General features: G+C 43.0%; 1 protein-coding gene across 1 annotated transcript in view; it reads left to right on the plus strand.

Moving 5' to 3' along the window:
* The first annotated feature begins 1,230 nt into the window (after nt 1-1,230).
* Nucleotides 1,231-27,037, plus strand: part of LOC124013274 (melatonin receptor type 1A-A-like) — a 62,334-nt gene continuing 36,527 nt past the window's right edge. Inside the window, exon 1 of the mRNA XM_046327533.1 lies at nt 1,231-1,751. Coding sequence (XP_046183489.1) covers nt 1,568-1,751 — 184 coding nt within the window. The 5' untranslated portion in view covers nt 1,231-1,567. The remainder of the gene's footprint in view (nt 1,752-27,037) is intronic.

Consider the following 27,037-nt stretch of genomic DNA (forward strand, 5'->3'; position numbering starts at 1 on the left):
ACCTGTCTCTATAAGTCTGCTATATTCCTTATTATAGTCTCCTCAACCTGTCTCTATAAGTCTGCATATTCCCATTTCCCAGCGCAGCTACAAGCAGTCTCCTCAACCTGTCTCTATAAGTCTGCATATTCCCTTATAGTGCACTACATTTCCCCAGCGCAGCTACAAGCAGTCTCCTCAACCTGTCTCTATAAGTCTGCATATTCCCTTATAGTGCACTACATTTCCCAGCGCAGCGCAGCTCAACCTGTCTCTATAAGTCTGCATATTCCCTTATAGTCTCCTCAACCTGTCTCTATAAGTCTGCATATTCCCTTATAGTGCACTACATTTCCCCAGCGCAGCTACAAGCAGTCTCCTCAACCTGTCTCTATAAGTCTGCATATTCCCTTATAGTGCACTACATTTCAACCTGTCCAGCGCAGCTACAAGCAGTCTCCTCAACCTGTCTCTATAAGTCTGCATATTCCCTTATAGTGCACTACATTTCCCCAGCGCAGCTACAAGCAGTCTCCTCAACCTGTCTCTATAAGTCTGCATATTCCCTTATAGTGCACTACATTTCCCCAGCGCAGCTACAAGCAGTCTCCTCAACCTGTCTCTATAAGTCTGCATATTCCCTTATAGTGCACTACATTTGACCAGATCCCAATGAGCCCTGATCCTGACTACTGCATAGGGTGCTATTTGAGACACAATTCATATTTCTGTGTTAGAGTTTGTAGTTTATCTTGATATTCTGTAGATACTAATCATGTGGATTACTCTTTACAACGCCTGCTGTTGGGACACAGATATGAGAGAGAGAGAGATTTACATGACATCTGTGCATCTGTCTAAATCTTTCTGTCTCTCCATAATATTAGTAAATAGTGTGATGTTACTTGAATTAACAGTGTTTTCTCTATCATAGTAATTGGAATAATTCCAATAATTGATATTACACATAATCATCATGATGATCTTAATAATAGCACAGTCGAGTCAACATCCTTACGTTGATCTTTTATTAAAAAAGGCGCATGTCACCTGTTTCTTTATTTGTGAATGAATCCGCGTGGGAAAGAACAACAAAAACGTATCAGTGAACGCGTGAATAAATGAACGACGAAGTCGCTGGAAGCGAAGCCGTAATTGCGAGGAGAGCTCGCAAACATGCTTCTAAAGGACACTTGGAAACGAGTGCCGCCGCGTGCCGTCCACTGTTTTTCCCTCTTTCGGCCGCTGAGAGGCATCACTAGGCTACCACTTACCCGTCATCCAACCACGACGGGCCCACTGTAATCACATCATGTTAACAGGAGAAGGTCTGAAGTTGCCTCTGAATGTCACACACCAACAATGTGATGGGGACACATGTAGCCATATAAATGTAGACGCTGACACACGAGCATTGTGACTCGAAGGTTAACCAGAAGGTTGTCTTCGGGATCTTATAACGCGCAATATGGAGAGGAGGAAAGCCACGGGAGAATAACACGGCATCCCTGTGTCCAAAATGTAGACTGTGTATTATGGGACGGGCGGCACGTTTATTTCGCTAATTGGGAAAGTTACAAAATATACAATGATTATAAATGGGTCTTATCTGAACAGGTCGTCGCTGGACCCGTACGAGGAAGTGTTGAACCGCCCTCCGTGGGTGACTACAACTTTGGGGTGCTTCCTCATATTCACTATCGTGGTTGATATTTTGGGCAACCTTTTGGTGATATTCTCTGTCTACCGGAATAAGAAGCTAAGGAATGCAGGTGAGTAATGTATACTATTGTGCACGAGGTCGGAGTAGCCAAAGTAATTGTATTGTGTTTATAAACAAGTTTCAAATGGTTGTATTTGACACGACATTGTTTTGATACATTTGAGTCTGTAATATGACAACAATAAAGGACAGGCGTTTGGGTAAAGCTATATACGCTGTTCGCGCGCACATGTAGAAATTAACTAAACAAGTAGGCTTATTTGTGCAGAATTTGTGATAGACCTACTACCTACATCGATGAAACGCAATAAAATGCACGGGTCTATCCCAATTAATTTAGTTTGAGCTTAAAGCTACGGTGAAAGTAATGATCCGGTGGCATTTGGAGGTAGCTACCCGCGCGTTATAGAGGATGCCGTGCCAATGTTGGTAGCCTGATCGTATGCCCTATGATATTATACCCCAGGCAATAACAATAGCCAGAGAGGGTCAATGAAAAATAGACTCGCGCCGCCCGCAGCTACTCAAGAGAATCTATAGGATGGACAGCAGTGTATTTCAGCAGACATGTGCGCCACAGGCTCCTCATGCTTAGTTTGAGTTTGCATTTCACATCCTATCAATCATGTAACTAAACTGGCATGTCTGAATGAGAACATCTTCAACTATCCGTTTTATTTTTCAATGTAAAAAAATTGGATTAAGTGACGGAAGATGCGTCACGTGCGCACTTGGGTTTTTATCAATTGGGATCGGAGTGGAGCTGCTGTGTCCTGCCTATGATCACCAGATTGCAGATTGGATATAGAATGTGTTTGATATTATAATGTAGGATAATGTTGTATGTTGTACAGTGTGTATATTTTAAATGTATTATAGTATTGTACTGTGACGTGGTTGTTTAACTTATGTTTGGATATTTCATGTCTTAATGATTCTATTCCAAAGTACAGTACTGCTGTAACCCTGTGATAAGAACCTACGACATTCTTGAGTGGGAAGCAATAATATACATGTCATAAAAATACAAAACATCTCTTCAGTAATAACATTGTGATTTGATAGGCTACAGATAACATGTGCGTCAGATAGAAGTTAAGCTGTTGAGAAAAGACACATTTAGTCCTACATTATTACTGACTGGTGAGTTCTCCAAATACCCAAATGGACATGCTTTGGGATCCGGTGCCGCTCTGGCCATTCAATGACTGATTGGAATTTTAGATGAATCCACATTGTACACAGATTTGAGGCTGAGTAGTTTACTGGAATGTGAATCTAGATAAATGCCCATTTTTTTTACCCCCCAAATTACTTTTTTTTCCCTTTGACCTTTCATGATATTAGTTGCGTTTGATTGACACAGCCTAGACCTAATGTCAAACGCAGAGCATCTTTTAAGTGATTTAAGAAAAATATATTTGTGCCAGTCATATTAAGACCCTCCCTAATGTGAAGAGTATTATTATTATTAACACTTCCTGTAATTCCTTGTCCCACCCCCCTCTCCATCCTGATTTATCATTATAATCACTTCCCTTTGATATAAACATACACACAATTACACAATTGCTTTGTCCTGGATGTGAGTCTTTTAATAGTTTATACAGCAAATAGAATTGAACATTCCATCAGGTGCAGAAAAAAAAATCACATCTTTTTAATTTGGTATGACATGTTTGATCACATTTTATGGTGCCCAGTCTGTGACCAAAAAAACCTATACTTATTTAGGGAGCACGTCTTTGAGGACGGGAGGGATGATACATTTAAGTGCATAGAGTTCATTTGATTTAGCAAGTGTAGTCTCTCTGGGTGCATCTCAATAGTCTGACGTGGCTCCCTCTCCTCCTTCTGCGTCAATAATGGCTGCATCTCAACAGTCTCAAGTGGTGCCCACTCCTTGTCCCATGTGCTTCATTTGCACTGATCTGAAAGTCCTAATGGTAGTCCCGAATTATTAAACTGCTTCACCTGTCCAGTCCAGTCCTTTCACATCAGTGCAGATGAAGGAAAGGAGACAAGTCGAGGAAGCTACTTTAGACTGTTGAGAGGAAGCCGTTGTTGTCAACTTCACAGTAGCTGGTGTCCTATTTTTTCCTTGTACTTACTCACCCTAAAGTTATTCTTTAGTTTGTCAGTTATCTCCTTGCATTGTCATTATAGTTGCAAATCCTTGCTACGCCACTGCTGAAAACGAACGATAAATTAAGTATCTAAGATGTGCCAGATCAATTGTTTCCAGCTCAGGGCTCCAGCTAGGTATTTTGGCTCCCGAGTGGTGCAGCGGTCTAAGGCACTGCTTCTCAGTGCAAGAGACATCACTACAGACCCTGGTTCAAATCCAGGCTGAGTCACATCCGGCTGTGATTGAGACTCCCCTAGGGAGGGGCGCACAATTGTCCCAGTTTTGGCCGGGGTAGGCTGTCAATGTAAATAAGAGTTTGTTCTTAATAGTTAAATAAAATAAAAAAGGGGTTTGTGAGCTAAGTGGCTAACTTGCTAGATCAAGCTTATTGGTTACAGCAGAGACAATGAATCCCCTGCTGGATCAAGATCCCTGCTGCATAAATGCCTTTTCATTTATTTTATTTTATTTTTATGCTTGGAAAGAAATAGCGGGCCTTGTCTGCGCTGCTGGCAATACCGTATACCCCGGTATGGTACAGGAACGGTATGAAGGTATGAAATACCGCCCAACCCTAGTTGGAATATCTGCTTTGAATGAAACCATTTCCACTGACATGAATATCCATTCAGTCTTTTGTCAGCTTTCTACACAACAATAATTGTCTCTGTATGATGTAATTAATAATGGATCTATGTGACAGGCTTCAATTGAGCCACGTGAAAAAATGTGGTAGCTCTCTAACACTGTTTCCACAACAGTGTTTGGCGAATACTAACATCCCTTAAGCAGGCCAGCCGGCCAGTTTCCCTGTATCCTTAGTTTTATGCCTTTCAGGAGCGTTTGCAATTTCCCTGCCCTGTTCTCAAAGATGGTCCAACTCAAAGCCCTCACAATTTTCTTTCTATTCATGCCTCCCAAAAAAGGAAAAAACCCTACATTGGCAAATCGTATGCCTCATGGCAGCTATATTGATTGACACTTTTCCTTAGTATTTTCTAGGTCTATTGGCATGGAGTTGTCTCACCAGGCTACATAATGTTTGACAAGGTTGTTATTTATGGGATGGAATGGAATGCATGTGCCGGTTCGTTTTGTCAATGTAAACACGGATTATGACTTGACTCCTCGAGCAGTCTGCGAGCTATGGATAAACCGCAGACAACCAAAGTCTGTTTGTTGATGCTGACCAAAATGGGCTTTTGTGGTATGGGAAAACTCAGGCATGGGAATAAACTGAAATAACAGAATGGGTTTGAATTCCATGCAAGTTTCCATTAACATGCATCCCAAATGGCACCCTCTCTATGCAGTGCACTACTTTTGACCAGGGCCCATAAGGGGAATAGCGAGCCATTTGGGACACTAATCATGCCTATTTTCTCCTCAGCGGATATTTAAGTATTTTGTAAAGTTCAGACAAAGTGCAAAGTCCCATAGCGTTGCTAAAACAGATTGGTCCAATCATGGAGTAAGGCTCATTTTGGGCATCCGGGGAACGTGGAAGCCACCACCACCTCTGCCCATGTGGCCTGCCCCTTTGCCAGCGAACGGAATGGCTGTGCCGCAGAAGAGTGTGTGTGTGTGATTGACTGCACATTGAACTTTGATCTGAAGCACTCTCTCTCTCAACCCAGCGGTGTTGCATTGCTTTCCATCCTTTCAGAAGCAGAATGTTGTTTGTGTGCTAAAGTTTTGAATACATGCTACATGCACGCTTGTGTGTGTGTGTGTGTTTGAGGTACACCAGGCACAACGACAGTGTTTACTTGTCGTGTTGTGTATGATTTAGGGCATTCAACTTGTGCCAGACAATACATCTTGGCAACAGAGAACTTGAAGACATGACATACCTGTACAGCGCATTGGGAGAGTATTTAGACCCCTTAACTTTATCCACATTTTCTTACATTACAGCCTTATTCTAAAATGGATGAAAAAAAGTTTTCCTCATCAATCTACACACAATTTTTTTGTATTTTTATTGACTTGTTTATTGTTTACTCCATGTGTTATCTGTTCACACTGCTATGCTTTATCTTGGCCTGGTCGCAGTTGTAAATGAGAACGTGTTCTCAACTAGCCTACCTGGTTAAATAAAGGTGAAATAAATTAAAAAATAAACAATAATAATGAATATGCGGAAATTGGTTTTTAGAATTTTTGGCAAATGTATTAATTAGTAAATAACAGAAATACCTTATTTTCATAAGTATACTATTTACTACTAAACACAGATGCATCCTGTTTCAATTGATAATTCTTGAGATAAAAAAAACATTATTTAACAAAGCAAGTCAGTTAAGAACACATTCTTATTTACAATACCTGCCTAGGAACAGTGGGTTAACTGCCTTGTTCAGGGGCAGAACGACAGCTGTTTACCTTGTCAGGGATGCGAACTAGAAACCTTTCAGTTATGGGCCCAACACTCTAACCACTAGGCTACCTGCCACCCCGTGTGTCTACCTATAGTAAATTCAACTGATTGGACATGATTTAGAAAGGCAGACACCTGTATATATAAGGTCCCAGAGTTGGCAGTGCATGTCAGCGTAAAATCCAAGCCGTGAGTTTGAAGGAATTGTCCCGAGAGCTCAGGGACAGGATTGTCTTAAGGCACAGATCTGGGGAAGGGTACCAAAACATTTCTGCAGAATTTCAGGTCCCAAAGAATACGGTGGCCTCCATCATTATTTAATGGAAGGTTTGGAACCACGAACACTCTTCCTAGAGCTTGGTCAAATTGAGCAATTGGGGGAGAAGGGCCTTGGTCAGGGAGGTGACCAAGAACACGATGGTCACTCTGACAGAGCTCCAGACTTCCTCTGTGGAGATGGGGGAACCTTTCAGAAGGACAACCATCTCTGCAGCACCAATCAGGCCTTTATGGTAGAGTGGCCAAACGGAAGCCACTCCTCAGTAAAAGGCACATGACAGCCCACTACGAATTTGCCAAAAAGCACTTGAAGACTCTCAGACCGTGAGAAACAACATTTTCTGGTCTGATGAAACCAAGATTAGTCAGGATCAAGGGAAAGACTAACGGAGCAAAGTACAGAGAGATCCTTGATGAAAGCCTGCTCCAGAGCGCTCAAGACCTCAGACTGGGGTGAATGTTCACTTTCCAACAGGACAATGACCCTACGCACATAGCCAAGACAATGCAGGAGTGGCTTTGTAGTGGCCAATAGATTCAAACATGACACGACCAATAACTTTTTGAATTCAATGATAGATTTTTAATACACCCGCATTATAAGCCGGAGAGCCCCGCAGGACTCTCACCTTTTTCCAGAGCCCTGGCTCCAGTATTTATCCACATATTACATATGAGCCCATCCCACATGCAAAATGAGTTTACATTCCAATCCGTGCATCCTGCTTGTTCAGCTCACTAATGCTCATACCTGCTTTCCGTCAGATTATAATGACAACAAGACCTTTGCTTTGTTCCTGCACTTAACTAAATGCATTCTTTTGTTTGTGTATTATCTAAGATCAGCAGACTATGTGTCTCCTCAGTTTCTAGCGTGTCCAGCTATACTAAAAATAGTGTACATTCCTCTATTTTACAGCCGTATGCTTTGGCTCTGCACTTAGCTCAATATGTTACTATGTATGTGTGTCTTTATCTCAGAGCAACAGACTATGTGTCTTCTCTGTCATTCCTTCTGCATCTCTATGTCCTAAAAATATGCAAACTATGTCTATTGGTCATCAGTTAGTCATTTGACTGACCCCCTCCTTTGTTATATCCCTCTGGCCTTGGTATGTCCAGCTATCCTGGCAACTATGTCACCTTTCCTTCATGTAGTCTGTTTTTAGTGTTCAGCTATTTTATACATGTTATGCATTTATCTATGTGTTATATTTGCAACCACAGCTTCAGGACCTGTCTCTGAAAGTCCTTGAGTGGCCCAGCCAGAGCCCGGACTTGAACCAAATCGAACATCTCTGGAGAGACCTGAAAATAGTTGTGGAGCGATGCTCCCCATGCAACCTGGCAGAGAAGAATTAGAGAAACTTCCCAAATACAGATGTGCCAAACTTGAAGCGTCATACCCAAGAAGACTTATGGATGTAATCTCTGCCAGAGGTGCTTCAACAAAGTAATGAGATAAGGGTCTGAATACTTATGTAAACGTGATATTTCTGTTTTTGTTTTAAGAATTTCGGTAAAATTTCCCAAAACTGTTTTGCTTTGTCATTGTGGGGTATTAAAGTACCAGTCAAAAGTTTGGACACACCTACTCATTCCTTGGTTTTTCTTAATTTTGATTATTTTCTACATTATAGAATAATAGTGAGGACATCAGAACTATGAAATAACACATATGGAATCATATAGTAACCAAAAAAAGCGTTAAACAAATCAACATATATTGTATATTTGAGATTCTTAAAAGTAACCACCATTTGCCTTGATGACAGCTTTGCACACTCTTGGCATTCTCTCAACCAGATTCAGGAGGTAGTCACCTGGAATGCATTTAAATGAACAGGTATTCCTTGTTAAAAGTTCATTTGTGGAATTTCATTTCTTCTTAATGCATTTGAGCCAATCAGTTGTGTTGTGAAAAGGTAGGGGCGGTGTACAGAAGATAGCCCTATTTGGTAAAAGTCCATAATATGTTACTTTAAGACATGAAGGTCAGTCGATGCGGAAAATTTCAAGAAGTCCAGTCACAAAAACCATCAAGCTCTATGATGAAACGGGCTCTCATGAGGACCGCCACAGGAAAGGAAGACCCAGAGTTACTTCTGCTGCAGAAGATAAGTTCATTAGAGTTACCAGCCTCAGAAATTGCAGGCCAAATAAATGCTTCACAGAGTTCAAACATAAGCAATGGACATTAGACCGGTAGAAATCTGTCCTTTGGTCTGGTGAGTCCAAATTTGAGCTGTTTGGTTCCAACCGCCGTGTCTTTGTGAGATGCAGAGTAGTTGAAAGGATAATCTCCGCATGTGTGGTTCCCACCGTGAACTATGGAAGAGGAGGTGTGATGGTGTGGGCATGCTTTGCTGGGGACAGTGTCTGTGATTTATTTAGAATTCAAGGCACACTTATCCAGCATGGCTACCACAGCATTCTGCGGAGATACGCCATTCCATCTAATTTGCACCCAGTGGGACTATCATTCGTTTTTCAACAGGACAATGGCTGAACACAACTCCAGGGTGTGTAAGGCCTATTTGACCAAGAAGGAGAGTGATCATCCAACCTTAATCATCCAACCTCAATCATCCAACCTCAACCCAATTGAGATGGTTTTGGATGAGTTGTACCGCATAATGAAGGAAAAGCAGTCAACAAGTGCTCAGCATATGTGCGTACTCCTTCAAGACGGTTGGAAAAGTATTCCAGGTGAAGCTGGTTGATAGAATGCAAAGAGTGTGCAAAGATGTCATCAAGGCAACAAATACAAAATATATGTTGATATGTTTAACACTTTTTTGGTTACTCCAATTCCACATGTGTTATTTCATAGTTTTGATGTCTTCACTATTATTCTACAATGTAGAAAATAGTAAAAATAAAGAAAAACCCTTGAATGAGTAGGTGTGTCCAAACCTTTGACTGGTACTGTATGTGTAGATTGATGAGGAAGAAAAAGCGATGTCACCCATTTTATAATAAGGCTGTAACGTAACAAAATGTGGATGAAGCCAAAGGGTCTGAATACTTCCCGAATGCACTGTATGTCTATACTACAGAGTCTGATTATAGAGTCTGGTGTAAAAGCTATATATGGTCTACAAGCCATTCGTATACTGACAAATTCATGTCTTTTCATGTATACACATTACAAGTTTCAATGATGTTTAGGTAAACTTCAGATTCAAACTTCAAGTTCCAAAGTTTGTTTTCGTTTCATGAAATGTTATTTTGGATCATCGTAGAATCCAAACCCCACTGCCCCTCCAGAGTGTGTTGCTGTGTTGCTGTAGCTCCAAGCGTAATACATGATTTCTAAGCATGTAATAGGGCATTAAGTGCTTTGCGTATGTCTCCATTTACGACAAGCGTTTACGGCCCCTAAATATCCCACTGGCTTTGTTGCTAAACCTCTTTAACGGAAATTGGTACACAGCACGGTGACGTCAAATTAGAGAGCTCAGTGAAAAAAAACAAAAGACAAATCTTTGTTTTGGAGGGAAATTGATATTTTAATTGCAGTTTGAATTTCATCTAGAGGGGAAGACATTTTAAATCCCAATTGAATTCTGGGTCAAACTAGATTGAGGTTTGTATTTTTGAGACCGTTCTGTTGTACTAGACACACCGAACCAACAGCAACTCTAAAGTATAAAACAGTGTTTAAAATATTTAGATTAGATTAGATATTACTTTTGTGTGTTTACACAGAAATGTGTATTAGGTACAAAATTTGCACTGCGTTCAAAGAGATTCCACAGCAAAAGAGAGACATGATATAGTCATAACATCAGACATACAAATTCATGAATTTATTCATATATGACACAGGTCTAGTATTCACTAATCATCTGTCAATGGACATCCTAGAATGTTTGAGTGACAGGGAAATACATGGGGTGTTGTGAACAGAGCTGTTTCTTCACCTCTCTGACAACCTGCTGCCCAATATCTGTCATTGCAGTGTACCAGTGTCACGCCCTGGCCATAGAGAGGCTTTTATTCTCTATTTTGGTTAGGCCAGGGTGTGACTAGGGTGAGCATTCTAGTTTCTTTATTTCTATGTTTTCTATTTCTATGTTTTGGCCGGGTATGGTTCTCAATCAGGGACAGCTGTCTATCGTTGTCTCTGATTGGGAATCATACTTAGACAGCCTGTTTTTCCACCTTAGTTGTAGGTAGTTGTCTTTGTAAGTGGCCTGTAGAGCCCTAGGAAGCTGCACGTTAGTTTTTGGTGTTATTTTGTCTTGTTTTGTTGATGACATTCTTAATAAAGGAAAATGTACGCTCACCACGCTGCACCTTGGTCCGGTCATTTCTCTGACGACGTTCGTGACAACCAGACAGAAGTCCCATTTTAGACCTGTCTTGTAAAGTTCAAGCTTCCTTTTGCTGAATGCACATGGAAAACAAAGTATTGCCAGAATGTAGTGTATTTTATTTACATCACATGGATTGGAATGAGTACATGTTGGCACCAGGTCAATTTGTTAGATCTAGTTGCAGCAGTCAACTTCTGTTGCGTAGTCAAAACAATATCAAAGTGAGGCCTCCCGGGTGGCGCAGTGGTATTGCAGCGCCAGCTGTGCCACCAGAGACCCTGGGTTCGCGCCCAGGCTCTATCATAACCGCCTGTGACCGGGAGGTCCGTGGGAAGACGCACAATTGGCCTAGCGTCATCCGGGTTAGGGAGGGCTTGGCCGGTAGAGATATCCTTGTCTCATTGCGCACCAGGGACTCCTGTGGTGGGCCGGGCACAGTGCACTCTAACCAAGTTTGCCAGGTGCACAGTGTTTCCTCTGACACATTGGTGCGGCTGGCTTCCGGGTTGGATGCGCGCTGTGTTAAGAAGCAGTGCGGCTTGGTTGGGTTGTGTATCGGAGGATGCATGACTTTCAACCTTTGTCTCTCCCAAGCCCGTACGGGAGTTGTAGCGATGAGACAAGATAGTAGCTACTAAAATAATTGTATACCACGAAATTGGGGAGAAAAGGGGGTAGAAAAAAAAAATCAAAGTGAGCCGTCATGCTGTTCCATAAAGACGTCAACACCACCTGTTTTTGAGAGACACATTCAATAGGCTTGGGCAGTATAGGTTATACCGGGGTAGTTTGAAATAACAACTGTATGATTTTCAATACCGTAAAAAAAAATGGGATGCGCCAAATAAATGATCTTCAGCTCATGGCTCATGGTTTGGTAACTTGCTAGTAGATCAGTGAGACTTGATCAGCTTTCAAGATCAAGTCTTTTGGTTACAGCAGAGACAATCAATCCCCTCCTGAATCAACATCCTTGCTGTTAAAATTAGCATTGTGCGCCCCCCCACACACACACACACACACACACACAACATTTGTTTTACTCCGGTATGGTACAGGAATTGTATGGTATGAAAATCTGAATACTGCCAGACCATAGCACTCAATACCCATTATTTGTTTTATTTTACCTTTATTTAACTTCGACAAGTCAAGTTAAGAACAAATTCTTATTTTCAATGACGGCCTAGTAACAGTGGGTTAACAGCCTTGTTCAGGGGCAGAACGACAGCTTTTTACCTTGTCAGCTCAGTGATTCGATCCATCAACATTTCGGTTACTAGACCATCGCTCTAACCACTAGGCTACCTGGCGCCCCATTACAGGCCCATGCTTACAGGCCCATGCGGTGTAGACTCCTTGCTTGGACAACAAATGGTGCAAAAATGTTTTTGATATTGGCTGTTGCATCTAATGCAAATCCCGAAAGCTCTTAAACAAAGCAGCAACAGTTCCACTCTTTGAAACAGTGTAAAGTTTGCATTCGTGAAGTGGGATGAGATGTCTGAGTCCTTCTTCCCCATCCAGGCTGCAACATCCATCCGGCTGTGATTGGGAGTCCCATAGGCTGGCGCACAATTGGCCCAGTGTCGTCCAGGTTTGGCCGGTGTAGGTCGTCATTTTAAATAAGAATTTGTTATTAACTGTCTTGCCTTGATATATAAAGGTTAAATTATCCAAATCCAGTGGTCTGGTAGTATCATTAGCCCCCAGAGTTTTCACATCGGAAAGTGCGACTGGCGCTACTTTGAGACCGGCCTGGACCCCATTTTTGACTTGGCCCGGTAGGCTCCTTCTGTAAGATCAGTGCAGCTATAGGTGATTTGAATGTGGGTAGAGTGCCACACACCAGGTGTCCACTGCCACAGTGTGTGAAATTGAACAGCGGCTGGCTGATATGTTTATTAAGTATTTGAAATCCGCCACTACTGTGACCACCACTGCATTTGACACATTGTTACTCTCTGACACTGTTGCAGCGGAGAAGCTAGTCATTAACTACCTCCTTGAAACCCCTGTTCACATTTCTACAGAGACATTGGCACGGTGGCCGTGTCGACTCTATTGTGTACATGACGCATCACTCAATGAATACCAGTAATCTGCTGTCTCATTCTCCTCTGTAGACGTTGTCCCTATCTTCTTTAGTTGCATAGCTTTCTAAGTTGGATATGTGTAACCTTGGTTGATATGCTCAAACTTTTCATGATGTCTTGTCAGTCGGAATTTCTACAAAACCATCCGCCGGGAACCAGTCTGTTACCACAGAGTTTGCCTCGCTACACTACACAAAGCACAGCTTGCCCTAACAAGGGAATTGGTACCGTTCCCTCAGCATAAGAACGTGTTTAAAACAGCACCGCAATGCTTCAAAACGATAACCAGAAAGTCACATTGCGATCGACATCTTTGTCAACTCTTACCAGTGAGCCTTGGCCAAAAAAGCTGCATGCTCCTGTTGATGTCCATTGCCGCGGCGACTGACAACACTAGGAGTCAAACAGTGGTGGGGGGATAGGGCATGTTGTCAGGAGCAAGGAGGATGGTGGGTAAACTCAGGTGAGGGCCGCGGGAGTGCATGACCTGGGGGTGCCTTCGCTGCGTGTATGTGTGTTGGTGGCTTCCGTGTGTGTGTGTGTGTGTGTGTGTGTGTGTGTGTGTGTGTGTTTGTGTGTGTGTGTTGGTAGCTTCCTATTGTATGCGTGTGTGTCTGTGTTGGTGGCTTCGCTAATGTGTGTGTGTTGGTGGCTTTGCTGTGTGTGTGTGTGTGTGTGTGTGTGTGTGTGTGTGTGTGTGTGTGTGTGTGTGTGTGTGTGTGTGTGTGTGTGTGTGTGTGTGTGTGTGTCCGAGCTGTATAAATACATTTTTTGTTAGGAAGAAGTAGATTAGAGAGCGAGGCCTGGCTAAGCAACGTTCTCCTTAGTTCTCGTCATAACCCACTTAACATCGGCCGTAAATCAGTCTCAACATCACCTCCAGTCAACTAGGGCAATAAAAAAGGGAAAGTCGTCAACACCTCTTCAAGTAGGCTTGCCTGTGTGTGTGTGTGTGTGTGTGTTGTTTGTGTGTATTTGGTATTTTATTAGGATCCCCATTAGCTGTTGCGAAAGTAGCAGCTACTCTTCCTGGGGTCCACACGAAACATGACATAATACAGAACATTAATAGACAAGAACATCTGTCTGTGTGTGTGATGTGTGTCTATCAAGACACCCTGGAGCAGTGAGCAAACTTAATGAAAGGTTTGGATTGTGTTGTGTGGTTCAAATCTAATTGTATTTGTCACGTGCGCCCAATACAACAGGTGTAGACCTTACAGTGAAATGCTTACTTACAGGCTCTAACCAATATTGCGGAGAAAAAAAGTGTGTGTAAGTAGGTAAGTAAAGAAATAAAACAACAGTAAAAATACATTTGAAAATAACAGTAGCAAGGCTATATACAGACACCTGTTAGTCAGGCTTATTGAGGTAGCATGTACATGTAGGTATGGTTAAAGTGACTATGCATATATAATGAACAGAGAGTAGCAGTAGCGTAAAAAGAGGGGTTGGCGGGTGGTGGGACACTGCAGATAGCCCGGTTAGCCAATATGCGGGAGCACTGGTTGGTCGGCCCAATTGAGGTAGTATGTACATGAATGTATAGTTAAAGTGACTATGCATATAAGATAAACAGAGAGTAGCAGCAGCATAAAAGAGGGGTTGGGGGGGCACACAATGCAAATAGTCTGAGTAACCATCGGTTACCTGTTCAGGAGTCTTATGGCTTGGGGGTAAAATCTGTTGAGAAGCCTTTTCGTCCTAGACTTGGCACTCCAGTACCGCTTGCCATGTGGTAGTAGAGAAAACAGTCTATGACTGGGGTGGCTGGGGTCCTTGACAATTTTCAGGGCCTTCCTCTGACACCGCCTGGTGTAGAGGTCCTGGATGGCAGGCAGCTTTGCCCCAGTGATGTACTGGGCCGTACGCACTACCCTCTGAAGTGCCTTGCGGTCGGAGGCTGAGCAATTGCCGTACCAGGCAGTGATGCAACCGGTTAGGATGCTCTCGGTTCAGTTATAATTCTGCTGTTATCATCACTCCTTTGGGGATGGACGGAGGGGGGAGAGAGAGAGGTAGAGAGAGACTAATAGAAAGGGAGGGATACAGAGACATTTCATCTGTGGAATTTGTTCATTGAAAATGAAAATAGAGCACTTTTCTGGGCCCCTATTATTTTGCCTATTCCGTTCCCACTGGGCACAGACGTCAATTCAGCGTCTATTCCTTGTTTGTTCAAACATAATTTCATTGAAATGGCGTGGAAGCAACGTTGATTCAACCAGTGTGTGCCCAGTGTGTTGCTGTTTATAGGGGTCCCGAGTGGCACAGCTGTCTAAGGGACTGCATCTCAGTTCTAGAGGCGTGACTACAGACCTGGTTTGATTCCAGGCTGTATCACAACCGGCGGTGATTGGGAGTTGTCACGAATCCCACCTCGTCCTGTTCGGGTGGCGCTCGGTGTTCGTCGTCGCCGGCCTACTAACTGCCACCGATCCCCTTTTCTGTTTCATTTAGTTTTGTCTGATTAGTTTCACCTGTTTCTTGTTTGGGTTTTGTGTTGGGCCCGTCGGCTTTTGTGCGGGCTTGTTTTTCTGTTTATGGTGTGTCAATATTTTGTGGATTCCATTTTTCCGAACAGTTTCGTCCTGTTTGTTGGAATGGATCTTCATGCGCCCTTGTGTGTGTGGTGTGACAGTCTCTCTGTTTTTTGGAAGTAAAAGATCCACATCTTTGAACTACCCTGCTCTCTGCGCCTGACTCCTCCACTCACTACTTCTAGAAGCCGTTACAGGAGTCCCTAGGGCGGCGCACAATTGGTCCTGTGTCAGGGCTTGGCCTGGGTAGGCCTTCATTGTAAATAATAATTTGTTCTTAACTGACTTGCCTAGTTAAATAAATGAAATATATACAGTTGAAGTCGGAAGTTTGCATACACATTAGCCAAATACATTTAAACTCAGTTATTTTTTACAATTCCTGACTTTTAATCCTAGTAAAAAATGCCCTGTCTTAGGTCAGTGAGGATCACCAGTTTATTTTAAGAATATAAAATGTCCGAATAATAGTAGAGAGTGATTTATTTCAGCTTTTATTTATTTCATCACATTCCCAGTGGGTCAGAAGTTTAGATACACTCAATTAGTATTTGGTAGCATTGCCTTTAAATTGTTTAACTTGGGTCAAACGTTCTGGGTAGCCTTCCACACGCTTCCCACAAAATAAGTTGGGTGAATTTTGGCCCATTCCTCCTGACAGAGCTGGTGTAACTGAGTCAGGTTTGTATTCCTCCTTGCTGTCACACGCTTTTTCAGTTCTGCCCACAAATGTTCTATTGGATTGAGGTCAGGGCTTTGTGATGGCCACTCCAATATCTTGACTTTGTTGTCCTTAAACCATTTTGCCACAACTATGGAAGTATGCTTGTCATCATTGTCCATTTGGAAGACCCATTTGCGACCAAGCTTTAACTTTCTCACTGATGTCTTGAGATGTTTCTTCAATATATCCACATAATTTTCCACCCTAATGATGCCATCTATTTTGTGAAGTGCACCAGTCCCTCTTGCAGCAATGCACCCTTGCAACATGATGCTGCCACCCCCGTGCTTCACAGTTGGGATGGTGTTCTTCGGCTTGCAAGCGTCCCCCTTTTTCCCTTAACAATGGTCATTATAGCCTAACAGTTCTATTTTTGTTTCTTCAGACAAGAGGACATTTCTCAAAAAAGTACGATCTTTGTCCCCAAGTGCAGTTGCAAACCGTAGTCTGGCTTTTTTTATGGCGGTTTTGGAGCAGTGGCTTCTTCCTTGCTGAGCACCTTTTCAAGTTATGTCGATATAGGACTCGTTTCATTGTGGATATACAGTGGGGAGAACAGTATTCGATACACTGCCGATTTTGCAGGTTTTCCCTACTTACAAAGCATGTAGAGGTCTGTAATTTTTATCATATGTACACTTCAACTGTGAGAGGGAATCTAAAACAAAAATCCAGAAAATCACATTGTATGATCACATTGTATTATTTTTAAGTAATGAATTAGCATTTTATTCCATAAAGATGGCCTGGGCTATAAGAAGATTGCCAAGACCCTGAAACTGAGCTGCAGCACGGTGGCCAAGACCATACAGCGGTTTAACTGGACAGGTTCCACTCAGAACAGGCCTCGCCATGGTCGACCAAAAAAGTTGAGTGCACGTGCTCAGCGTCATATCCAGAGGTTGTCTTTGGGAAATAGACATATGATTGCTGCCAGCATTGCTGCAGAGGTTGAAGAGGTGGGGGGTCAGCCTGTCAGTGCTCAGACCATACGCCGTACACTGCATCAAATTGGTCTGCATGGCTGTCGTCCCAGAAGGAAGCCTCTTCTAAAGATGATGCACAAGAAAGCCCGCCAACAGTTTGCTGAAGACAAGCAGACTAAGGACATGGATTTCTGGAACCATGTCCTGTGGTCTGATGAGACCAAGATAAACTTATTTGGTTCAGATGGTGTCAAGCGTGTGTGGCGGCAACCAGGTGAGGTTTGACAAGACAAGTGTGTCTTGCCTACAGTCAAGCATGGTGGTGGGAGTGTCATGGTCTGGGACTGCATGAGTGCTGCTGGCACTGGGGAGCTACAGTTCATTGAGGGAACCATGAATGCCAACATGTACTGTGACATATTGAAGCAGAGCATGATCCCCCTCCCTTCGGAGACTGGGCCGCAGGGCAGTATTCCAACATGATAACGACCCCAAATACACCTCCAAGACGACCACTGCCTTGCTAAAAAAGCTGAAGGCAAAGGTGATGGACTGGCCAAGCATGTCTCCAGACCTAAACCCTATTTAGCATCTGTGGGGCATCCTCAAACGGAAGGTGGAGGAGTGCAAGGTCTCTAACATCCACCAGCTCCATGATGTCGTCATGGAGGAATGGAAGAGGACTCCAGTGGCAACCTGTGAAGCTCTGGTGAACTCCATGCCCAAGAGGGTGGTCCTTCTGTAGCTCAGTTGGTAGAGCATGGCGCTTGTAACGCCAGGGTTGTGGGTTCGATCCCCGGGACCACCCATACGTAGAATATGCAAAATATGCTTCTCAACCATAGCAAACTAGCATTTAGCATTTAGCGTTAGCATTAGCATGCAACATTTTCACAAATACCAGCAAAAACATTAAATAAATCATTTACCTTTGAAGAACTTTGGATGTTTTCAATGAGGAGACTCTCAGTTAGATAGCAAATGTTCAGTTTTCCTGAAAGATTAGTTGTGCAGGAGAAATCGGTCCGTTTTCTGCGTCATGTTTGGCTACCAAACAAAAAACGAAAATTCATTCATCCAAACGCCAAACTTTCTTCCACATTAACTCCATAATATCGACTGAAACATGGTAAACGTTGTTTAGAATCAATCCTCAAGGTGTTTTTCACATATCTCTTCATGATATATAATTCCTGGAAGTCTCCTCTCTGTCTCAATCACATGGATGAATGCGAGCAGCTTGGAGATTACACAACAATTTCAACAAAGGACACTGGGCGGACCCCTGGTAAATGTAGTCTCTTATGGCCAATCTTCCAATGATATGCCTACAAATACGTCACAATGCTGCAGACAACTTGGAGAAATGATAGAAAGGGCAGGCTAATTCGTGGCGCTTTCATAGCCATATAAGGAGACAATGGAAAACAGAGCCTCAAAAATCCTGCTCATTTCCTGTTTGATGTTGCATCTTGGTTTCGCCTGTAAGATCAGTTCTGGGGCACCCACAGATAATATCTTTGCAGTTTTGAAAACGTCAGAGTGTTTTCTTTCCAAAGCTGGCAATTATATGCATAGTCGAGCATCTTTTTGTGACAAAATATTGTGCTTAAAACGGGCACGTTTTTTTTTTATCCAATAATGAAATAGCGCCCCCCTAGCTTCCCCTAACTGGTTAAGGCAGTGCTGGAAAATGATGGTGGCCACACAAAATTATTGACACTTTGGGCCCAATTTGGACATTTTCACTGTACTCACTTTTGTTGCCAGAGGTGTAGACATTAATGGCTGTGTGTTGAGTTATTTTGAGGGGACAGCAAATTTACACTGTTATACAAGCTCACTAATTTACATTGTAGCAAAGTGTCGTTTCTTCAGTGCTGTCACACGAAAAAATATATTCAAATATTAAAAAAATTGTGAGCGGTCTACTCACTTTTGTGATATACTGTATATATATATATATATATATATATATATATATATATATATATATATATATATTTCCCACCACTTCCTTCCTCTCTTATATACCCTATAGCCCCTGAGCCATCCTCTTCTTTATCCCTAACCTTTTCATTTTCTTTATCCCCCACCACTTCCTTCCTCTTCATTATCCCTGAAATCTTCCTTCCTCTTCTTTATCACCCATCTCTTCCTTCCTCTTCATTATCCCTGATCTCTTCCTTCCTCTTCTTTATCCCTGACCTCTTCCTTCCTCTTCTTTATTCCCCACCACTTCCTTCCTCTTCTTTATCCCCCACCACTTCATTCCTCTTCATTATCCCTGACCTCTTCCTTCCTCTTCATTATCTCTGACCTCTTCCTTCCTCTTCTTTATTCCCCACCACTTCCTTCCTCTTCTTTATCCCCCACCACTTCATTCCGCTTCGTTATCCCTGACCTCTTCCTTCCTCTTCTTTATCCCTGACCTCTTCCTTCCTCTTCATTATCCCTGACCTCTTCCTTCCTCTTCTTTATTCCCCACCACTTCCTTCCTCTTCTTTATCCCCCACCACTTAATTCCTCTTCATTATCCCTGACCTCTTCCTTCCTCTTCTTTATCCCCCACCACTTCATTCCTCTTCATTATCCCTGACCTCTTCCTTCCTCTTCATTATCCCTGACCTCTTCCTTCCTCTTCTTTATTCCCCACCACTTCCTTCCTCTTCTTTATCCCCCACCACTTCATTCCTCTTCATTATCCCTGACCTCTTCCTTCCTCTTCTTTATCACCCATCTCTTCCTTCCTCTTCATTATCCCTGACCTCTTCCTTCCTCTTCATTATCCCTGACCTCTTCCTTCCTCTTCTTTATTCCCCACCACTTCCTTCCTCTGCTTTATCCCTGACCTCCTCCGTCCTCTTCTTTATTCCCCACCACTTCATTCTTCTTCTTTATCCCTGACCTCTTCCTTCCTCTTCTTTATCCCTTACCTCTTCCTTCCTATTCTTTATCCCCCACCACTTTATTCCTATTCTTTATCACCCACCACTTCCTTCCTCTTCTTTATCCCTGACCTCTTCCTTTCTCTTCTTTATCACCCACCACTTCCTTCCTCTTCATTATCCCTGACCTCTTCCTTCCTCTTCTTTATCCCTGAACTATTCCTTCCTCTTCTTTATTCCCCACCACTTCCTTCCTCTTCTTTATCCCCCACCACTTCATTCCTCTTCATTATCCCTGACCTCTTCCTTCCTCTTCTTTATCCCCCACCACTTCATTCCTCTTCATTATCCCTGACCTCTTCCTTCCTCTTCTTTATTCCCCACCACTTCCTTCCTCTTCTTTATTCCCCAACACTTCATTCCTCTTCATTATCCCTGACCTCTTCCTTCCTCTTCTTTATCCCTGACCTCTTCCTTCCTCTTCATTATCCCTGACCTCTTCCTTCCTCTTCTTTATCCCCCACCACTTCCTTCCTCTTCATTATCCCTGACCTCTTCCTTCCTCTTCATTATCCCTGACCTCTTCCTTCCTCTTCTTTATCACCCACCACTTCCTTCCTCTTCATTATCCCTGACCTCTTCCTTCCTCTTCTTTATTCCCCACCACTTCCTTCCTCTTCTTTATCCCTGACCTCCTCCTTCCTCTTCTTTATTCCCCACCACTTCCTTCCTCTTCTTTATCCCTGACCTCCTCCTTCCTCTTCTTTATTCCCCACCACTTCATTCCTCTTCTTTATCCCTGTCCTCTCCCTTCCTCTTCTTTATCCCCCACCACTTCCTTCCTCTTCATTATCCCTGACCTCTTCCTTCCTCTTCTTTATCACCCATCTATTCCTTCCTCTTCTTTAACCACCACCACTTCCTTCCTCTTCTTTATCCCTGACCTCTTCCTTCATCTTCATTATCCCTGACCTCCTCCTTCCTCTTCTTTATCACCCATCTCTTCCTTCCTCGTCTTTAACCCCCACCACTTCCTTCCTCTTCATTATCCCTGACCTCTTCCTTCCTCTTCTTTATCACCCATCTCTTCCTTCCTCTTCATTATCCCTGACCTCTTCCTTCCTCTTCTTTATCCCTGACCTCTTCCTTCCTCTTCTTTATTCCCCACCATTTCCTTCCTCTTCTTTATCCCCCACCACTTCATTCCTCTTCATTATCCCTGACCTCTTCCTTCCTCTTCTTTATTCCCCAACACTTCCTTCCTCTTCTTTATCCCCCACCACTTCATTCCTCTTCATTATCCCTGACCTCTTCCTTCCTCTTCTTTATCCCTGACCTCTTCCTTCCTCTTCATTATCCCTGACCTCTTCCTTCCTCTTCTTTATCCCCCACCACTTCCTTCCTCTTCTTTATCACCCACCACTTCCTTCCTCTTCATTATCCCTGACCTCTTCCTTCCTCTTCTTTAGTCCCCACCACTTCCTTCCTCTTCATTGTCCCTGACCCCTTCCTTCCTCTTCGTTATCACCCATCTCTTCCTTCCTCTTCTTTAACCCCCACCACTTTATTCCTCTTTTTTATCACCCACCACTTCCTTCCTCTTCATTGTCCCTGACCCCTTCCTTCCTCTTCGTTATCACCCATCTCTTCCTTCCTCTTCTTTAACCCCCACCACTTTATTCCTCTTCTTTATCACCCACCACTTCTTTCCTCTTCTTTATCCCTGAACTATTCCTTCCTCTTCTTTATTCCCCACCACTTCATTTCTTCTTCCTCTTTCTTCTTTATCCCCCACCACTTCATTCCTCTTCATTATCCCTGACCTCTTCCTTCCTCTTCTTTATTCCCCACCATTTCCTTCCTCTTCTTTATTCCCCAACACTTCATTCCTCTTCATTATCCCTGACCTCTTCCTTCCTCTTCTTTATCCCTGACCTCTTCATTCCTCTTCATTATCCCTGACCTCTTCCTTCCTCTTCTTTATCCCCCACCACTTCCTTCCTCTTCATTATCCCTGACCTCTTCCTTCCTCTTCATTATCCCTGACCTCTTCCTTCCTCTTCTTTATCACCCACCACTTCCTTCCTCTTCATTATCCCTGACCTCTTCCTTCCTCTTCTTTATTCCCCACCACTTCCTTCCTCTTCTTTATCCCTGACCTCCTCCTTCCTCTTCTTTATTCCCCACCACTTCCTTCCTCTTCTTTATCCCTGACCTCTTCCTTCCTCTTCTTTATCACCCACCACTTCCTTCCCTCTTCATTATCCCTGACCTCTTCCTTCCTCTTCTTTATCACCCATCTCTTCCTTCCTCTTCTTTAACCCCCACCACTTCCTTCCTCTTCATTATCCCTGACCTCTTCCTTCCTCTTCTTTATCACCCATCTCTTCCTTCCTCTTCATTATCCCTGACCTCTTCCTTCCTCTTCTTTATCCCTGACCTCTTCCTTCCTCTTCTTTATTCCCCACCATTTCCTTCCTCTTCTTTATCCCCCACCACTTCATTCCTCTTCATTATCCCTGACCTCTTCCTTCCTCTTCTTTAACCCCCACCACTTTATTCCTCTTCTTTATCACCCACCACTTCCTTCCTCTTCATTATCCCTGACCTCTCTTCTTTAACCCCCACCACTTTATTCCTCTTCTTTATCACCCACCACTTCCTTCCTCTTCATTGTCCCTGACCCCTTCCTTCCTCTTCGTTATCACCCATCTCTTCCTTCCTCTTCTTTAACCCCCACCACTTTATTCCTCTTCTTTATCACCCACCACTTCCTTCCTCTTCATTGTCCCTGACCCCTTCCTTCCTCTTCGTTATCACCCATCTCTTCCTTCCTCTTCTTTAACCCCCACCACTTTATTCCTCTTCTTTATCACCCACCACTTCCTTCCTCTTCATTATCCCTGACCTCTCTTCTTTATCACCCACCACTTTCTTTCCCTCTTCATTATCCCTGACCTCTTCCTTCCTCTTCTTTATCACCCACCACTTCCTTCCTCTTCATTATCCCTGATCTCTTCCTTCCTCTTCTTTATCACCCACCACTTCCTTCCTCTTCATTATCCCTGACCTCTTCCTTCCTCTTCTTTATCACCCACCACTTCCTTCCTCTTCTTTAACCCCCACCTCTTCCTTCCCCTTCTTTCTCCTGCTTTTCCTCCCTCTTTCAGGGGCTGTATTTAATCATTTACAATATAATACAGTGCAAGCCTCTTTCTGCTTGAAGTGCACTGGGGATGACGCAAGTTGGCGGGCTCAGTATATCCTAATGCTCGTCCGAGGGGAACCGTGCACAACTTATGCATATGGTAGTGTATGCCGGGTTAGAGTATAAGAGATGTTTTGAACACACGCACCCACACTTGCGCCATTGCGCAAAATGGTATGAAGCATCATTGAAAAATTCAACGTTCAGGTTCTGCTACCATTTATGTCAAGCCTTCTACACATACGATTTGATACAGACGTTTGTTAAATTCAATGTATGCACCACACTGAACGCACTACAACTGCCTCTGACACGCAATGTTGCAAGGCAAATGCAGCGTTACGTTGGAAATGAATGTACTTCTGGTGTGTCTCCCCTCTGATGCGCCTGTCTGTTTTCCCAGAAGAGCTTGGGCATGATCCACTTATGTTTGATCCCACTCTCTCCCTCATCCCATCAGACTAAGCCAAATATGAGTGGGCTACCTTACAGGCAAAAGGGATTGCAATGATGTCATTCTAACATATTTTGTGACATCATGGGCAGGTTTTATATGCTGATTCTGGAGAGCAGAAGACCAGATTACAACCAGGTAAAGATTTATTTATCTGTCAACTCTATGACCAGGTAACCGATTCACAACCAGAAAATGTCATACATTGCGTGACACATTTTTAAATTCTGGTTAAACTCAGGAATCTGAAAAAAAGGAGATATTACTACATTAACTTTGGAACTAGTGAACCCATGTATCATAGATGAACGTGAACAAGTGACCCCCAGTTTTCAGAGTAATACACCTGATTCACTATGTATGTCCCAAATGGCACCCTATTCTCTAGTGAACTTCTTTTCACCAGCGCCCATAGGGACTATATAGGGAATAGGGTGCCATTTTGGGATAAACCCATAGTCGATGATAGACACACAGGCACTTGATGATAGACACACAGGCACTTGATGATAGACATATAGGCACTTCTTTAATATCCACTGTGAACACTTTGTCCCCTTCAAGCTTTATGTGAACGCTGACCAGCATTTCCTTGTGATTATTACTGTAGATTAGCAGGGTCACCCTGTATCCTCACTATGTTCAGATACACTTATTATAATCAAATCTCACAGAAGTAAGAGAGAGAGAGAGAGGGGGGGGGGGTAGAAAGTTGGATAGAGTAAGGTAAAGAGAGAGATAAGGAAAGGTAGAGAGAGAGAGAGAGGATGAAGACAGGTTGAAAAAGACAGAGAAAGAAGGAGAGAGAAACAGACAGTGAGAGAGGGATGGAAGGAAGGAAAACAGCAGGACATGTAAGCAGAAACCAGCAAAGGATGACAGGACGTGATGAAACATTACTGTTGTCTTTGTATGCAGGAGGAAAAGAGCAAGAGAGGAATACAAGACAGGCCAAAAAAAACAAAAGAAAAATCGTGTCTGATGCGCCTCTTTATTTTGGGCAAAAGATTTTTTGAAAATGATAAAGTATCACAATGCTCAAAGTGTATTTACAGAGACAAAACTTTTATCAAATGGGTTTTTGTGCTCAGCAGATTAGAAAGAAAGCCAATTCCACCCCAAGGCAAGATGCGTTCCATGTGATAAAACAATTAAACGTTTGTTTTTTTCTTCTAGGGGTAGGATCAATTACTTACTGTATCTGGGTTTTCAGCAGCGGTTGGAATCCAAATGACTTTCCAATGATTTTGTTCTGAAAATAAACATTATTTTACGAGAGCCACGCTCCTATAACTTGAGCCATAGAGGACCAGCGAAAACCACGTAGCTGTGAACTGCCAAGATAAGCCAATTAGCTTACCCGTCCTCGTCACACGATATGCCAATATCACCCTATACGTTTTCAATAGCCACTCCATTGAACTGACCAAGCGCTAATGGCTTGTATTGTTGTGGCACACCATGCATCCCAAATGGCACCCTATTCCCTACGTAGTGCACTACTTTCCCACCAGGGCCCATAGTAGTTGCACTGTATAGGGCATAGGGTGACATTTGGGATGCAGGGCATTGTGTCAACGACCACAATTGCACTTCACAGTACTGTATGTGCCACTGTGGTGACAGGGCCAACCATGCGTCAGAGGACATTAGTGACAGCTTCTCCCATAGGGCAGTATACATTCCCTTGTATGGATGGATCTTAGGAACAAGTAAGCACCCCCTCTGACCTCTCCTCCATTGTCATTGTCACATAGTGAGGAACTTTAGAACAGCTAGTGGCTCCTAGTAACAGCCTATTTTTACAGTAAATGCATTAATGAAGCCTAAATTAATGCATAAATTTATTTGTATTTGTTTTATTTAACCTTTATTTACTAGGCAAGTCAGTTAAGAACAAATTATTATTTACAATGACGGCCTACCGGGGAACAGTGGGTTAACTGCCTTGTTCAGGGGTAAAATGACAGATATTTACCTTGTCAGCTCAGGGATTCGATCCAGCAACCTTTCAGTTACTGGCGCAATGCTCTTTCCACTAGGCCACCTGCATAATGAATTGTGCTACATATAGAAAGTGTGAAATAGGAGCAGATTGCGTTGCCAAACTGCCAGATTGTGTTACCTCCCGTATGTGTACTGTATGTCACAAACTGCACATCTCTTGTATAATTTTATATATATATATATTTTTTAGAATTTACAATTGCCGTGAAAGCTCAGTCCATCAGAGGATGGAATACTAACTTTCCATTTGCTAACGCTAACGTGTAAGGGGGTGCAAATGGCTTTCCTTCCAAGCAGTATGTTTTCTTTTAACAGGCCATAAACAAACTCTTTGAAATGCTTCTCAACATGAATTCATCAATTTCATAGACTTTCTAATCCGTTACAATCTCTCTCCTCATGCCTGGCTGCTCAGCCCTTGTCCAAGCCAGCTAGTCTGAGAGCCCCCACCGTCAGGGCCATTTGGGCACAGTCCAAAAAAAAGTGAAAATGATGCAGTAGGAAATAGGATGATCTCGCCCATAAACTACCCTCACATCCGACACTCGGCCGAGCCGTATTTTCTCAGAGGCCTTGAGCCCGTCAGGAAGCACCTTTTGGATGTGCTATGAATCCAAAAGAGTGACTTCCGTGTTAACGCGGTGGTGAAGACAGCCTCAGATTTGTCCATGATTGATATCACCTGTGGTATTTTAGGGGAAAATATAACATTGATAAGCAGGGCTGCTGAGAGGTTTTGACGCATTTTGGCAGTTGGAAGGTGGGTGCATGGCTGCTGTGCGTGTGTTTGTCAGAGACTACTCTCTCCCCGGCGGAGCGGGACGAGGTTCACAGATATTTTCCCTCTGTCAGAAACCACACCGTTGCTGTGGTTACCTAGTGGGTTACCCCACTTTTCATTCTGCTGCTCGTAACAGAGGGAAAGAGAGAGAGTGAAAGAGAGGAAGAGTTGGCTGGACCTCCAATTTGTTTTCAGCACTTTTATTTCCAAAACTCGTTTTTTCTCATGGCTCTCCGTCCCACTGCAGCAGACATATGGTGAGTACTAATGTTTGATATATCGGATTGCAATAAAATCACAGGATTGAATCGCAAAACATACAGAATCGTGAGAATCGCAATACGTATCAAATCAAATCAAATTTGATTTGCTACATGCTCCAAATAGAACAGGTGACCTTACAGTAAAATGCTTGCTTGCAAGCCCTTAACCAACAATGCTGTTTTCAGGAAATACCCCCCCCCCAAAAGAAAGAGATAAAAATAACAAATAATTAAAGAGCAGCAGTAAAATAACAATAGCGGGGATGGTAGCAGCAACATTATGTACAAGATAACTTACAAACAATGCGAAAAAAGTAACAGAATAGCACAGTTGGT

Source organism: Oncorhynchus gorbuscha, linkage group LG24, assembly GCF_021184085.1.
Source record: "Oncorhynchus gorbuscha isolate QuinsamMale2020 ecotype Even-year linkage group LG24, OgorEven_v1.0, whole genome shotgun sequence".
Classification (NCBI taxonomy): domain Eukaryota; kingdom Metazoa; phylum Chordata; class Actinopteri; order Salmoniformes; family Salmonidae; genus Oncorhynchus; species Oncorhynchus gorbuscha.